The sequence below is a fragment of the Leptidea sinapis genome, chromosome 40, assembly GCF_905404315.1.
Source record: "Leptidea sinapis chromosome 40, ilLepSina1.1, whole genome shotgun sequence".
Classification (NCBI taxonomy): Eukaryota; Metazoa; Arthropoda; class Insecta; order Lepidoptera; family Pieridae; genus Leptidea; species Leptidea sinapis.
The window spans coordinates 4,862,229-4,879,414 of NC_066304.1; the positions used below are offsets into that span (position 1 = coordinate 4,862,229).

Sequence of the window (17,186 nt, forward strand, 5' to 3'; positions counted from 1 at the left end):
TTACTAACGCTTTTGTAACCTAAGCATAGCTGAGTGTAATCTTAGCATAATCTTTGGTTTCATTTTTATGGTCATTTGACAGCTGTAAATTATACTGAGCATAAGGTAAGACAGCCCAATGTAAAAGTCTAATTCGCGCTATATCACACTCAGCAAAGTTTTACATAAGTAAAGTGTGAGCAAAATCTAAGTACGATCTATAGTTCTAAGTCTTAGTACTATTGGCCTGTAAGGTAAGTACCATTGGGTAACACCATTTCGAGTCTCAAAAGCGGATTTAGCGCTGAGATGATCAAATTCGTGTGAAGACGACTATAATAGTAGCGCCACACGTTCTTTTGCGGAAATGATATGAACTACTTCTCCGAGATCAAACAATCAAACATTTGAATAGAGAATGCGAAGCTTTATAGAATGTATATAGAAACTCACAATCTATATATATAAAAATGAATTGCTGTTCGTTAGCCTCGCTAAAATTTGTTTTTCGTTCGTTCGTTCGTTTTGGTCTTGAATTATTTGTGGAAGTCCAGAGAAGGTTTAAAAGGTGAATAAATATGAAAATTCTCGGACACCGATCCTGTTATTTCTCTGTTATTGCAAGAGAATGAGGGCGACGGTGATCACTTAACGCCAGGTGACCCGTCCGCTCGTTTGTCCTCCTTTTCCATAAAAAAGGCTAGTCGACATTCCCTAAGCATATTTTAATCTATATCACTCACCAACAACAAGTCGCCAGTTCGTTGCAGACACCAGTACGTCAGATACAACATGACCAGTTGGTTCACGACTCGCTTCACTCCGTCGCTCGAGTCTGTCGTCAGCCGCCGTGACTCTTGGAAGTAGACTCTGAGCAGAACTGCTCTACAGTGCGCCTGTGCATACATTTGAAAGAGTAAGTTACGCCAGAACCTTCAAAAAATCTATATAATAATAATATTAAAATTAAATCTCATCAAATTATCTTGCTCCAAATTAGGCATAGCCTGTACTATGGGTACAAGACAACGATATATTTAATACAATAAACTTACTTAAACATACATAAATACATATAAACATCCATGACTCGGAGACAAACATCCATATTCATTATATAAATGATTGCAATGGGATTCAAACCCGGGACCTCTAGCTTAGTAGTTAGCGTCACTAACCATCCGGCTATATGGGTCGTCAATAATTAAAAAATACATAATTAATAGGTTTTCTATCAATAATAATTTTTATGAATAAAATTGAAAGTAAATATTTTTTGTTACTGTTTGCAAGACCAGGTGTTCCTTATGCCCAATTATACAATTCTTATGTTAAGTGTTTCAGATACAAATATTCAAAAGGCAAGCTAATTTACATGAAGACTATATTTACCGATACGGTATATAATTAGAAACTGTACGGCCTTGTGATATTCATTCGAACGCGAATATTGATGTTTAAGTAACTATTATATTACATTTACAATTATTGCTGTTCACAGGCTGTTGCTTCTGAGATACATCATATACTATAAATTGAGTAAATTGTATTTAGGCTACAGCAACAGTCAACTCCAAGTGTACGGGAGCTGCTGAAAACCTGTGTTGATGTCTTCTGCACTAACACATCAATGTACTGAGTCAGCTCCTTTTAGCAGGGAATCACACGCCGCACAGTTCTTTTTATATTTTTTTCATGAAGAATTGGTCAAGCCGTTTCGGAGGAGTTTAACTACAAACACCGCGACACGAGAATTTTATCTATTAGATAATTTTAGTTACCTATCTCATATAATTTATTATTGTAAGATTGAAATTAATATTGTAAAAATGTGTGTGTTTTTATTTTCAATAAAGTTTTCGTTCGCTTAACCCAAAAAGGACTTGATCCATTTTATAGGGTTCCCTAGCCAAATGGCAAAAAGCGAACCCTTATAGATTCGTCATGTCTGCCTGCCTGTCTGTTCGTACGTATGTCACAGCCATATTTTTCCGAAACTATAAGAACTGTTGAAACTTGGTAAGTAGATGTCTTCTGTAAGCCGCGTTAATATTTTCATACAAAAATAGAAAAAAAAAACAATAAATTTTGGGGGTTCCCCATACTTAGAACTGAAAATCATTTTTGTTTTATCAAAACCATACATGGACCATTTATGGATCTTCTTCGGCGTTACACTCTTGTCGAGGTTAGTGACCTGTTTCACAATGGGACGCCACTCGTCGCAAACTGCCGCTCTTCTCGTGCATTCATGCAGAGCACGGAACAGAAAAAGTTTTTTCTGTTCTGTGATGCAGAGTACCGTCGACACCTTGCCTCACTTGGTCCGTCTACCTCATCGGGGACCTGCCTCGTGGTCTAGTGCCCTCGACTTTATCCTGCACAATTTTAATCGATGTATGGAGTCGCTTCCACGTCGCGATACATGCCCGAAGAAAGTGAGAATGCGAGCTTGTACGGTAGTAGACAGCCTCTGTTTGATGACGAGCTCCCGAAGAATGGACTCATTGGTTCGGAATTCCGTCCACGATATACCGAGAATTCTCCTCCAGCACCACATCTCAAGAGCGTTGATCTTTTTCTTCTCACTTTCTCGTAGTGTTCATGTCTCAGCAGCATAGAGGAATATGGGGAATATGAGAGCCCTTACAAGTTGTATTTTGGTGGTTCTAGTGATATTGCGATCCTTCCATATTTTCCTCAATTTATCCATAGCCGCTCTGGAGATTGCCATGCGTCGTTTGATTTCGTCTATGCAGCCGCCATTATTTGAAATCAGTGCCCCCGAGTATATGTAAGGAGGCACTACCTCGCAATTTGCTACTATCTTAACCTCTGGCGAGTTATTCTTAGCACGGTCGACAATCATCACTTTAGTCTTGCTGCGATTTATTCTGAGGCCAAATCTAGAGTAACGTTTTCCATCCTGTCTAATAGCTCTTCCATATGAGGGAAGAGCTATTAGACAGGACTTGCGAAGAGAGTATCTTGATATATGGGATTTATGGGACAATTTATGGATAGGCCTTTAAAAATGATATTGAGTTTTCTAATATCATTTTTTTCTTAACTGAATAGTTTGCGCGAGAGACACTTCCAAAGTGGTAAAATGTCCCCCCCCTGTTACTTCTAAAATAAGGGTATGATTAAACTTAAAAAATATATATGATGTACATTACCATGCAAACTTCCGCTGAAAATTGGTTTGAACGAGATCTAGTAAGTAGTTTTTTTTTAATACTTATAAATGATGAGAGCTCATTTGCACTGTATGATTTTGAGCATTCCATTTAAATTATTTAATATCATTTTCCTTTCAATATAACTTTTATATTATGTTACTTGCTTACCCTTCATGGACGAGTCACATCGCTTTTTTATATAATTCACTAGAATGGGGTTTTTGAAAATATGTGTTTTTCTATGTTTCACACAGAGCAGGGCTGAGTGCGATTTTTGTTGTTTGTGGAAGAGTATATTATCATAAACTTATAAATTATTAATTCTTCTAATAAATACTTTAGTAACTATGTTATTTTGTTGTGTTTTTGTTTTTTATACAAGAGAAAATCATGGTTATATATAATATTTTAAGTTAAGGTAAAGGTTAAAATATTATTGTTTTCAAATTTTATTTGTATATCAAATGATATTTACAATATTATGGCCATCTCTCTGTCTATAAACACTATTTTTCATACTTGGAATCAAGTTTAAAATAACTTCATCATAAAGCCAATTAAAACATTTATTTTAACATTTAAGTCTTATGGAAGTCTTAGAAAGTGAGTCAGTCTTGCACTGACTCACGATTTGGCTGTGTCAGTTGGACATTCAGATTTTTATTGCAATGGAAGATGTAAACGTACGAGTCACGTGATGTTAAGTGATCACCGCTGCCCACATCCTCTTGCAAAACCAGAGAAATCACAGGAGCTGGCCTTTTTTTATACTGATTATATAGGTTTATCATAACCAAAATACAAAACAAAGAGTTCAGTTCCCCATGTGAAGTTCCAAACGTGAATGAATGAATGAAATTTTCACTTCAATAGCCTGTTACCTCAGCTGCAGCAGTAAGCTGAATAGTTGTCTGAATCCATGCATCCTCGTAACCGACACCTGACTTCACTTTTTGTCTGATCACCTCGACGCAATTTTTAATTCTCCTAAAATCAAATATTTTATTAAATATATTAATGTAAGTAAAAATAATGAACTGCAGCCTAGTAACAAAACAAGAATAGAATCGAAGCGACCTTAAGGACGCGTTTACGAATCCGACAAAAATAAGATATTTTTCGGTAGAGTTTGTGATGAAATGAAACTAAATCTAACACAACTAAAAATAGCCACAAATAGATTACTTCTTTATCTCCAATTAGCGGGAAATATTTGCTTTAAAATTTTGATATTGTATGTCGTAAAAACGACTATCCGTTAACCTCTTCACACAAAATTGACGAAATGGGGCTTCATTCAGGATCAGTTTTCTGCTACTACTTACATAATTTTTTCTCTTAAAAATTACGCAAGGGTAACAGATATAATAATTTCAAAAACACGGGAAATAAATTAATGAATATGTTATAAATAATCTCAGGAAAAAACAAAAATGAATCGTCTAAAATTCATATATTTTTCTGATAAGCATGAGCTTTAAAGTGTAGTATTAAGGGTTATTTTATTTTGTCCCTCCGTACGCATTGCACAGAGAGATCTATCGAAACAACGTCAGTCCGCGCTCGGCCGCCGTCGTGGATAGATACCGTGCCGGTTGTAAGCAGCAGCTCGTACTCGGAAAGATCGCTGTACGAACATGAATATTTTTTATAAGCTCTACAATACTGTGTTTGATACTTTACATATTTTGAACGCAGTCAGATTTTCAAAAAATTATGTTTCTGTATTTTTATGAAGAATTAGTGATTTATTATTCATCTCTAAATATAAGGTCTATATTAAATCGAAATCCAAGATGGCGCCTATGAAATCTACAAAATTTTCTTCATGGGTGTCATTTATTTATTTTTTTGCGCGGCAGCCATCTTGTATTTCAAAAATGATCCCAAAATCGTTCTCTGCACCCTCGAGAACCTCGGATACGATACCCATATTGTGGAAATCATATTTTTGCGCGGCGGCCATCTTGGATTTCAAAAATGATCCCAAAATCGTTCTCTGCACCCTCGAGCACCTCGGATACGATACCCATATTTTTGAAATCATAATTTTGTGCGGCGGCCATCTTGGATTTAAAAAAAACTGCGTTTACTACACACGACGTTATGCGACAGAATTGCCATCTAAAGTTCTAATATTTAACTACTAAACGAATACACCAAACAATTATCAAAAATACATAGGTATTAAAAAAAAAACAAAATTCAAACTTGCTAAAGTATCAAATTCATTTCATTACTGCAACTAACTTTAAGTACGTGTATGTGTTTGAGCGGTGTCAGTGTAGTGGTGCGATTCGATACCTCTCTGTTTTGAGAACGCGTCCTTAAGTGAAATTTCGTATTCTTGTAAAACAAATTGATGGTTCAGTTCCGATTTAGGGGAATCTTCAATTCAAATTAAACTGAATTTATAAATATAGTTTCATTTATACGCATTTTAATACAATTTTTTCATTGATTTCTATAATACTCGCGTCAATAATAGATAAATGTGTATGTGATGTAGATGGAGTGAGCGTAGGCTTGGGACGGATGATGATGATGATCATCATCATCATCAGCCGGAAGACGTCCACTCCTGGACAAAGGCCTACTCTAAAGATTACCAAGACGATCGGTCCTGCGCTGCCCGCTCAACCAACGTATTCCGGCGATCTTGACGAGATGGTCGGTCCATCTTGTGCCGCGTCTTACGGTACGTGGTCGCCATTCGAGGACTTTACTGCCCCAACGGCCAACTGTCCGTCAAACTATGTGCCCTGCCTACCGCCACTTCAGTTTCGCAATCATTTGGGCTGTGTCGGTAACTTTGGTTCTCCTACGGATCTCCTTATTTTTGGGAAATCTATGTAATGCGTATTCTCGTAACAAGATTAAACGTTAATTGTTGGGAGACACAAACCCAAATATCTGTTAACTTACCTGGCAGATATAACTTCGAACGCTCGAATGATTCCCTCAGCACTATTGTCCCAACCGTTTGTTCCTCCATTAACTGCTAGATTCAAATAAGTAATTGTTGGTGTAGTGGCATTTCCGGATTCAGTTTGCTCCCATGCTTTGACAAGGAATCTGCAAATCCAAATTTACAACGCTATGACAAAACATATGTAAACAACTCATGGTCCCTAATTTAGGCCAGAATTTTTGACTGAAGCACTATTTATAACACAATACTTTAAACAAAACAAATCTTATAACAATATTTACAATACAATGATTACATAAAATTAAAACTATCACTACGGGGAAACGTACCAAGAATACTGGCTGCATTCTTACGTTGGATAGCTAGGCTGATCCGTTGACCGAAATAGCTTCCAGCGCTTGGGTTGCCAGTAGCCCTATTGAGGCGAGAAGATAGTACTGTGTACATTCTCCACGCCTCTGGGCCCCACGGGCCAAGTGTCTCGATGACGTCACAAAGATGTATGACTCACTGAGACGAACATATTTGCGACGCTTGCTGTCTTCGGCAGTCGGAGCAGCAGCCCGAGCACCAATTAACTTGGACATGGGAAGGAGTATAATATAATAATACTTTGATGTCCCATAAGCCTGTACTTACATCGGCACCAGATAATTCGAACCAGAATAAAACAATTCCATGCTGTACAAATTTAATTTGTGCTAAAATCCTGGACGATGCGGGACTCGAACCGGCTCCCCTCGGATTCCGTCCAAGTACTCTTACTAACAGAGCCAATCGTCATGCCATGCTGATTTACGGAATAAATATGTGTGGTGGCAGATTTGCACTGGTCGACACTGAACATACAAAAAGTTCTACTACTACTAATTCCTTGCACCTATTCCTCTTTTAATGAATGACATAAATTGCATACTCATCTTACCTAGCCGTCTGCAATAGAAGAACGGTGTAGTCACCCTCATAAGTTCGTGTGGCCACAACGTAGGAGTAAATATGAGGCAGTCGCGAGGAGTGCATATACCCATGGCCTCCACAAGCGAAGCGACACTCCTCTATATATGCTGCAGCATCTGATGTACTAACGGCTTTGAGACAACTGGCCAAAGCGTGGAGCTATAAAATAAATCATGCCAAATAAATAAAGTTACATAGTCAAGGTCTTTCAATTGTTCAATTACATTCTCAAATTGATTTCTATATTCTCTTCGTAACGTTGTCTCTGTCAGCCCTGCGGGCCTACCATGAACTCTTATTGCGATTCAATTGACAACCTAAAATGAACTGCTTTGCTATTTCGTACCACGACGTGATTAGAGCTATCTAATTTAGGTTGACGTCAAATCAAGTGATATCGCAATGATGTCAATTGAATGTCAAAATTGATATCAATTGTATCGCAAACTGATATAGTTCCTTCATTCATTCGTACCATGAGGTAATATTTCAACCTAAACTAAACGGATAGCTTATGTGTCAAAGTGAGCGGTTCGAAAAAAGTTGCTACTTCCTTAGAGGAAAGTGAATCGTGTTGTTTGTCTTTTAAATAATAGTGAAAACATACAGAAAAAGAAAATTTTATTGATGAAATATGAGATGAGAATAAAACTAAAGACGAGGCACTAAGGGCCCAGGCTATAGCCTGTTCGCAAGAACGAATTATATGCTTCGAGTAAGAGAGACAGACTTACGCAACGACTGTAGAGCGTCATCTCTTTCTCACACCGCGGATCATCGATAAATTTATTTCGTTCATTCTTCATAAGCGATCCAAACGCCAGTCAGTAAAAGGCACATGGTACGAATTTTAGTGATTCAGTTTAGGTACCTAAACTGACCTGCATCGGAATCGCATCGCTTATTAAAAGTTGATGGTAGGCCCTCTGTACTTCTCCGGGTCGTAAAATGAATAGGGGGTGTCCCCGGCCCGAAATGTGTCTTAAGAGATGACTAAAGACCTTAGGGTCAATGTGAAAGCGACCATTGATTCATAATTCTACACATTGAATTGCAATTCAGAGAAAATTTAATAAAAATGTAGCGTTTGAGACGAATATTATCGGATATTGAACGCGATAGTGAATTCAATGAAGGAAAGAATTTAATTTCGTGACGTCCAAGGTGGATTAAAGAAATAAATGAACATTTTTACAACTAAGATGAAAAGGATTTTAATTTGTTTGAAAAAATATCACTTGAACGAGGTGACGACTAAATAAAAGTTTACTGAGACAATGACCAGCCAATTTAATTTGTCTGCATTTTAACTTATCAAGAATACCCGGAGAACCTTTTGCCGTTACAAAGTGGTGAAATGTAATATAACTAATACTGAGAGTAAATGCAGCGAATAATTTTTTACCTGGCGTAATTATTCTTATAAAATGACACAATTGATGAAATTGGTCATTAAAAGGTTAAAGGTGCTTGAAATAAAATACACTTTTAATTATTATAACGCATGTACTTGACTTTTTTCATTCAATTCAAATTAAACTGAATTTATAAATATAAATAGTTTCATTAATATGCATTTTAATACAAAATATTTTATTTATTTCCACAATACTCGCGTCAATTATAGATAAATGTTTATCATCATCCTCATCAGCCGGAAGACGTCCACTGCTGGTCAAAGGCCTCCCCTAAAGATTTCCACGACGATCGGTGCCGCACTGCCCTCATCCAACGTATTCCGGCAATCTTGACCAAATCGTCGGTCCATCTTGTGGGGGCCTACCAACACTGCGTCTTCCGGTACGTGGTCGCCATTCGGGACTTTCTGTCCCAATGGCTATCTGTTGTCCCTCGAACTATGTGAATAACCGTGTGATGAGCATGACCTGTTTCTATTACAATTATCTATCAAAAATTATATCATCTATTAATGACGATATGATCCGAGTTAAAACATAAACACAAAACAAACAAAAAGCTTAAAAAACGTATTGCAATGATATTCCGATCACTTTGCTCTTGGCATCGTAATATTTTGTATTATTTCCCTGCAAATCTGTCTGCTTTTATTTTTTACATTGATAATCTGTAAGGCGTTAAGTTCTACGTGAAAAGAAACATAGTTGTGCGTATGACAAAGTAAACAGTTCTCTATCTGACAATGTCAACTGGTTTAGTGCCAATGAATGTAACCTGTAATTTTTAAATAGCAAGAAAACTTAAAATATTTGAAAGATGCAAAAGTGAATGCCTCATAATTTTATCTTCCACTATATTCTAAAGAAAAAAAATACTATAATAAAATGTATAGATAAATATAAAAAACACAGTTGAATCTTAGTTTGTTTTATTAATTATTAAAGGGCAGTGAATTTCAGAAAGTCCGCAGGGTGTTACTTTATTAAAAAAAGATTTTCCGGTGCGATATTTTTTAAACTAATTTCCCTACCACATACACACACTTATCCATAAACAGAGACACACGGACGCCCAGAAAAGATTACATTTAATATTAGATATTATTAACGATGTAAATCCGAATAATTGTTATTAAAATATATTTTATATTCCTCATAGATTATTTGACTTGAAATAAGTGCACTCATATTAACGTGTAAGAATCTCTGAAAACAATTTAATATTCTTTCATTAAGCCAGCGACGAAGTTTAATTGAATTAGTCACTCTAAGAAAAATATGTACGAGTGAAATTATATCCTCAGAATTACTTCATCTAATCGATTTTCATATACCAGCCCGTGCTATACGCTCTAAAAATTTATTTCATCTCTCAAACAACAGGACAAATACTGGTATACGTATGCCACTGCACAGAATGTTTGCTCTCCATAACTCTATATTTAATGATGTAGATATGTTTTCGTGTTCCTCTAAAACTTACAAACTCAGAATAAAACATATCCTGGCACAAACACAGTAAGTTATAAATCACGAAATTTCTTCTAAATTGTAACAACGTCTACAACTGCATGTTAGATTTATTTATTAACTGGTTGTCTGCTACTAAGTGTAATTTAAGTGTAAATTTAAATATTAAGTGTACTTAGTGAAACTGTTTAAGGAGACATCCTTGTGTCCATATTTCTATTTTTACTTTATCTACTTTCCCCCTTATTCATAATGGTCCGCTAACTTTAAACAGCCGCTAAGGAGTGTTTTTTCTCATTCTGACTTAGGTCAATAGAAGAAGACGTGACGAAGAGTGAGAATCAGCAATTGTTTAAGTTAGCAGACTATTATGAATAAGGGGGTTTATGTATAAGGATGTATCTGTATTTGTTTACAAATAAATAAATAAGCGAGTGTTGTGTTGTTTAAGTAGCCGTATCTCTTGATTGAGTAAATTTATTCCGAATGAATATTTTGACTGTATATTTTGATGTTATTGTCGACTTGATATTCCACGAGTTCGTGATACAAAGGGTGTTGCTAGACGAAATGACGTGCAATGAAGTAAACCTATTGCAATTCCCTTTATGTTAAAGGTACAGAACCCAAAAACTCTTACCTCCGGTAGGGTATCCGTGTTACCACTAATCATGTCAGCCTGGACTTTAGTGAAAGTGGCCCAAAGCCAGTTCGCGGTGAACTGCATTGCCTGTGCTGTTGCTATGCTGATGAACAATTTGTGCTGTTGTGTTGGATAGTCCAGAACTTGGGGCTCTGGCTCTCTGAAATTTGGAAATCATGAGGATAAACTGACGGAAGTAATAAAAAATTAAGGGAACAAAAAATGTGACTATAATTCGTTCTAGAGTCTCGTTGATAATTGTAGTGATTAAGGGCATAAGCTTTATGGGGTAGAGTCAGGCTGCTGGCTAGACTATACCGGATTAGCTCCTCAATCACACAGATCCGTCGTGAAGTCGGCCTAATGCCGCCATGTTCACAAAAACAATCACCTTTTTGCTCTCATTTTCATTATTATAACACTAGGAATAAGGAATCCCTAACGTTACAAGCAATCGCTTGTAACCTAAACTAATGGGCTTCATAAGATACATAATAGCTTTAAGGGTAAATGTATACACTTTAATAATAAAATCTCAGCCACTGTTCAGGCATTATCTATAAATAAATTTAAATGTTTTATTAAAAAATGGCTCTGTCGTAAATCCTACTGTTCCACAGCTGAATGTATTAGTGATTGGCCAACCTGGGACTAGATTATTATTATTTTATAGCAATAGTAATGACAGTACAATATTGTATATTTTATTTAAAAAACGCACAAAAAAGAATACTGTCAGAGTTTCGTGGACCGTTTCTTCTCTCTCATAATGGCGCTCATATGTTTCCGAAGCGGTAGATGTATAAAGTATATTAGAAATGAGATCAAACAGAATTGTAATGGGATCAATTTTGAGAAAATAAATGCCTTTTATGCCTTTTATGTTTTGTGTTAAGAAGAGAAATGGGTGTTGGCCATTTATCGTCCCATCCCTCAACCGTAAAATGACAGTGGTCCTCAAATAGTTATTGATTCCACTGCCAAGTAGTGACTGCTAGCTTGTGAAAAGTGTTAAAATGGCTTAGTACATGTGGCATACAATTATTTTTCTACGACTATGAAATAATTAAAAATCTATGTATCTAGATGCGTGTTTACTCCTTAACTTGAACACGTCTATTCCTTATAGTTTAGTTTCTGGTTTGGAATATGTTCCAAATTATTTAAACTAGTCAATAAGACAATAGGGGACTCCTCTAGCAATATAAATACACAATGTACAAGTAATAGTAAACATATTAATTGTAAAGTTATAAACCTGATGCACCAAAATATGCAAGGATTGTTAGGTAAAGAACTGGAACTGGAGTTACTAATGAACCATGAAAATATTGATATCTTATGTCTTACTGAACACTGGCTTAGAAAATATGAGCTCATTTTTAACTCCAGTGGTCATCGGGTGGCAAGTGTGTTTAGCAGAGAAAAGGCAACACGTGGCGGCTCTCTTATACTTATAAGTAAATCATTTAAATTCAAAGACCGTAAAGATATTGTGGGCCTCTCTGTTGAACGTACCATTGAAATAGCCTGTGCAGAGCTTGAGTGTGCCATTGTTGTAAGTATATACAGACCCCCCGATGCATTATATGAGTTATTTGAGAGTGTATTGGAGGAGGTTCTATCAAAATTATCAGAATCTAAGAAATATATTATGATTTGTGGTGACTTTAATATTAACTTATTAGAAAAATCCACCACAAGTATTACATTCAAATCTTTGTTTAAATCATATAATTTATCAAATATTTTCTTAGAACCTACTAGAGTAACCAACACCTCTAAAAGCTGTATTGATAATATTTTATCTAATTATAAACCTATTTCTCAATCAATAATTAGTAAACTGAGCTCAGACCACTTTGGTCAATTAGCCTCTTTTAATATTGCAGGGAACAAATGTACTTCAACTATAAAGTTTATGTTTGTTCCGGTAAACAATAGGCGAATGGAGAAATATAGAGGCAATGTTTCAGAAAAACTCTTAAACTTGTATTTGAATTATAACAGTACTCCAAATGAGATGTATGGTAAGTTATTTAAAAAAATTAAAACAGAGTTTGCTTCTATATTTACTTCAAAGACAATCAACTCGGGTGGTCTCTTGTCATTTAACAACTGGGCAACAGCTGGTATTCATAGGAGCAGACAACGGTTATATGAGCTATATAGTGAGAGATCATCATGTAATCATGATGCATCTTTCCTTGTATATGTGAAAAATTATTCAAAATTATTTAAGAAAGTATGCTATATTGCTAAGTCAATGCATATTAGAGAAATAATTAAAAATGCTTCAAATAAAATAAAAATGACTTGGAAAGTTAGTAACTGGGAATCTGAAAGACTGCAAGTTTGAATATAATCTAATAATAAACAATACAAAAATCCACTCTGAGCAGGAAGTAGCTTCTGCTTTTGAGAAATTTTTTTCTGACATTCCAGTTTCCATCTCAAGCACCCTTGTCTCTTCCACCAGTGTTGGCGAGTCACTTCTTTTGGAAAATGTTAAGGAATGTAAACAAAATTTCAAATTCAGTGTTGTTAGCCCAGCAGAAATAATTAAAACTTTCAGATCCTTAGAAATGAAAAAAACTGCTGATATATGGGGCATATCTGTAAAAATAATAAGTTCTGTTATTGACGTCATAGCACCATATCTAGCACTAGTTTTTAATAGCTGTATTGAACATGGCGTGTTTCCTGAACTTCTGAAGTATAGTAAAATTACACCAATATTTAAATCGGGACTCACTTCTGACCCGAATAACTATCGCCCTGTTTCGGTGTTGCCAACCCTTAGTAAAATTTTTGAAAGAATTATTTTAAGCCAAATGCTTACTCACTTTAACACTTATAAGTTACTTCATATAAAACAATTTGGCTTTACTAGGGGACGCTCGACTACGGATGCAGGTGTTGAACTCATCAGGAATATTTTTGAGGCCTTGGAGGAATCACAGAATGCACTTGGTATCTTCTGTGATTTATCTAAGGCTTTTGATTGTGTTCAACATTCAACGCTGGTCAGGAAGCTATGCCACTATGGTATAAGAGGATCTGCACTCGATCTTCTGATCTCATATTTAAATAATAGGATTCAGAGGGTCGAGGTGAATGGCAGGAGATCTCCTGGGACTCCTCTCGGTATGGGGGTACCACAAGGGTCTATTCTTGGACCCTTCCTCTTCCTAATTTATATAAATGATCTACCTAACCTTGTAGAAAAAAAACACAAGGTGGTATTGCTTACGGATGACACTTCACTTATATTCAAAGTGAAACGAAGCCAAGTTTTATATGACGAAGTAAACAATGCTCTATCTGACATCGTGTACTGGTTTAGCGCCAATAACTTATTGTTAAATAATCATAAAACCAAATATATTAAATTCACCGCGCCAAATGTAAAAAATGTGGTAAAACCAGTGGAATCTGCTATATTTCTTGGCATTACTCTTGATTCCAAATTGCAGTGGGGCCCCCATATTGAAGGATTGGCGAATAGGCTTAGTTCTGCAGCATATGCGGTTAAGAAAATCAGACGGTTAACTGACATAGATACGGCGAGATTAGTATACTTTAGTTATTTTCATAGTATTATGTCCTATGGTATATTGTTATGGGGCAGTGCGGCCGATATTAATACTATCTTTGTGCTGCAGAAGAGGGCTATTCACGCGATTTATAACCTAGGTCCTAAAGAATCATTAAGAGAAAAATTTAAAGAAATAAACATTTTGACTGTTGCTTCTCAATACATTTTTGATAATGTTTTGTATGTTCATAAGCACATTGAGGAATTTTCTAGAAACTGTGACATTCATAATGTTAACACGAGGAACAAACATAAACTTGTTATGCCTACTACTCGGTTGGGTCGAGTTGGTAAGTCTTTTGTTGGGCGATGTATATGCTTCTACAATATGATCCCAGAAAATGTACAAAACAAATGTGTTACGAAATTTAAAAGAATTGTTAAAAAACGTTTGTGTGGGAAAGGTTATTATAGCATAAACGATTTTCTTAATGACACCACGGACTGGGATTAAAGCGAACACCCTCAGGCTCTTTAATTATTAATGTTTATTGTACAATATTACATTGTAATCCATATTTTATATAAAAAAAAAAGCCCGCTGAGTTTCTTGCGCCCATTCTTCTCAGGTCTAAGGCAGTCTCTTTTGAATGGGTGGTAGATTTTGACATTCAATAAGTGATTATAAATCCTATTTTGAATAAAAATATTTGAATTTTGAATTTGAATATTCTAGACAACGCTTAAACGGGTCTTGCTGCGTCGCAGCATACGGTCGTGGCCCCTATCTGCCTCGTCTACCCTGCCTTGAAAAATCTCTCTCTCCATCCAGCCTAGTGTACAGGCGGAAGTTCGAGCCTCCTTCCAAAACGCCCCGCGCCTGTGAGCTAAATTTTCGGCCTCCAAGGCCCCCGCCCGGCTTCGCTGTATAAGCCTTTAGGGCCATCAGCACAGAGAAGGTTTTTAGTCGGTAGGGAGTGTTTTTACCCGAGCCCGACATATGGGCACCGTTCCTGGGGTCTTCAATACATTATCATGCGCCACCTGCGTCGTCAGCATACGCTTAACCTCATTCCTGGCGGGTAGAGCACCTCCAGACGATAGTATCGTAAGCTTAGCAGCTTAATTTTGAATACATACAACATATCATTGATATGCAGGAGTAATAAAAACTAAAATTACACTTGCAAAGTCGCAGACCGGATGGTTCTTAATTTTAAAAAAATGTATAAGAATAATTTCAAACATGTGACGTTCCGAATCGCGCCATAAATATTCAAAATTCGTATAATTTTCAGCATCAGATGATAGCGCAGTATTCATAGTTGTCTTTTTGATACCTTTTTTATGTTATTTTTGTTTGAAATATATAGATTTTTTATGATAATAAGGTAAGAAACCAGCAGGACGTTCAGCTGATGGTAATTGATACGCTCTGCCCATTACAATGCAGTGCCGCTTAGGATTCTCGAAAACCCAAAAATTCTGCGGCACTACAATTGCGCTCGTCACCTCGAGTCATAAGATGTTAGGTCTTATTTGCCCAGTAATTTCACTATACTGCGCCCTGCAGACTGAAACACAGTAATGCTTGCACATAACTGCTTCATGGCAGAAATAGGCGCCGTTGTGGTACCCATAATCTATCCGACATCCTGTGCAAAGGAGCCTCCCACTGTTGTTAATAATATAGCATTGTCTTTGTTGTTATATTTAATATGTTATGTCTTACCCTGGTCTTATTTCAGATTGTCGTCTAATAGCGGAGTATCGGACAGCTATCGTTGCTGCTTTTGCTAAATTGAACGCGGAATCACTAACGAGAGTGACCCGTACGAACACCATGGTTCCGTATGCTAGTTTACCATGCTTGGATGATTTCTTGTACGTGCCGTCCTGAAAATGACAATTTCAAATTAATTATCTAAGTATTTAATTATACATAATAATAAAGGGGATTAATATTTTAAGGGCCTGAATTTTTAAGCAATCAACACATAGTGAAACACCATGATTGTATTTGGATAGAGGGTATTGAGTATAATGGTCAGTAAAATTATAAATTGTTAAGCCTATAAGAACTGTTGCCATTGAATGGCAACAGTTCTTATAGGCTTTTAGCAATTTGCTGCCAGGTTGTCAATGGTACGAGGACGTACTTTTTATTCAGGAAGGCCGACTGTCGGCAATACTATTAAGCTATGCAAGCGTGGAGACCGAATCCAGAAATTCCGTAACGAAAATAACCTAACACTTACTTACTAGAAATATCTATATTTTATCACGGTCATTACAGTTGCCGTGGAACAGCGGTTATCACGTATGCTTTTTGTGCAGAAGGTCCCAGGTACATCCTTGGGTACATCTTGATTTTTTTTAATTTTTTTATTTTTTTTACCACATTTTTTTAATTTTTATTATTATGCCAAGCATTTTTATTTAGTTTCACCTGTCACGTTGTCTGTTTGTAATCAAATTTTGCAAGTTAAATTTTACTCACTTCCCGTTTGCTTTTTTTATAATTAATTTTATCAAAAAAATAAATACTGCATAAATAAAATAAATAATTAATTATAATTGCATAATTTGATAAAAAATGCTATGCAATAGCTTTACCGCGGCAGTCCCCGAATGCCACACGTCTTTTTATTATATTGATTAATTGGTTAATGTGTAAATAAGCGTTACCAACGTCATGTAGCCATAAAATATCCCAATTAATAATTACATTTATTTAACAACTCTTATTCATTACTGTTTCAGTAATGTTGTTTTATAAAATTATCACTATGATTAGAAATAACTATAACGATACGACATGGGTACCTTCAAAAAAAGCGCGTACACCTTCCTTAAAGGCCGGCAACGCTCCTGTGATTCCTCTGGTGTTGCAAGAGAGTGTGGGCGGCGGTGATCACTTAACAACAGGTGACCCGTACGCTCGTTTGTCCTCCTATTCCATAAAAAAAATAACTATAATTGTTAATGTTAGTTGGCACTACATGATGTGTCAACTAACAGTTGGTAGCATTACTTACCACTATTAGCGGTCGTGCCCTATATACGC

General features: G+C 36.1%; 1 protein-coding gene across 1 annotated transcript in view; it reads right to left on the reverse strand.

The window, feature by feature from the left end:
• Nucleotides 1-17,186, reverse strand: part of LOC126976389 (probable peroxisomal acyl-coenzyme A oxidase 1) — a 39,303-nt gene that overhangs the window by 2,226 nt on the left and 19,891 nt on the right. Inside the window, exons 6-11 of the mRNA XM_050824697.1 lie at nt 15,852-16,015; nt 10,579-10,741; nt 7,019-7,209; nt 6,087-6,236; nt 4,043-4,148; nt 723-875 (exon numbers count right to left, since the gene is read on the reverse strand). Coding sequence (XP_050680654.1) covers nt 723-875; nt 4,043-4,148; nt 6,087-6,236; nt 7,019-7,209; nt 10,579-10,741; nt 15,852-16,015 — 927 coding nt within the window. The remainder of the gene's footprint in view (nt 1-722; nt 876-4,042; nt 4,149-6,086; nt 6,237-7,018; nt 7,210-10,578; nt 10,742-15,851; nt 16,016-17,186) is intronic.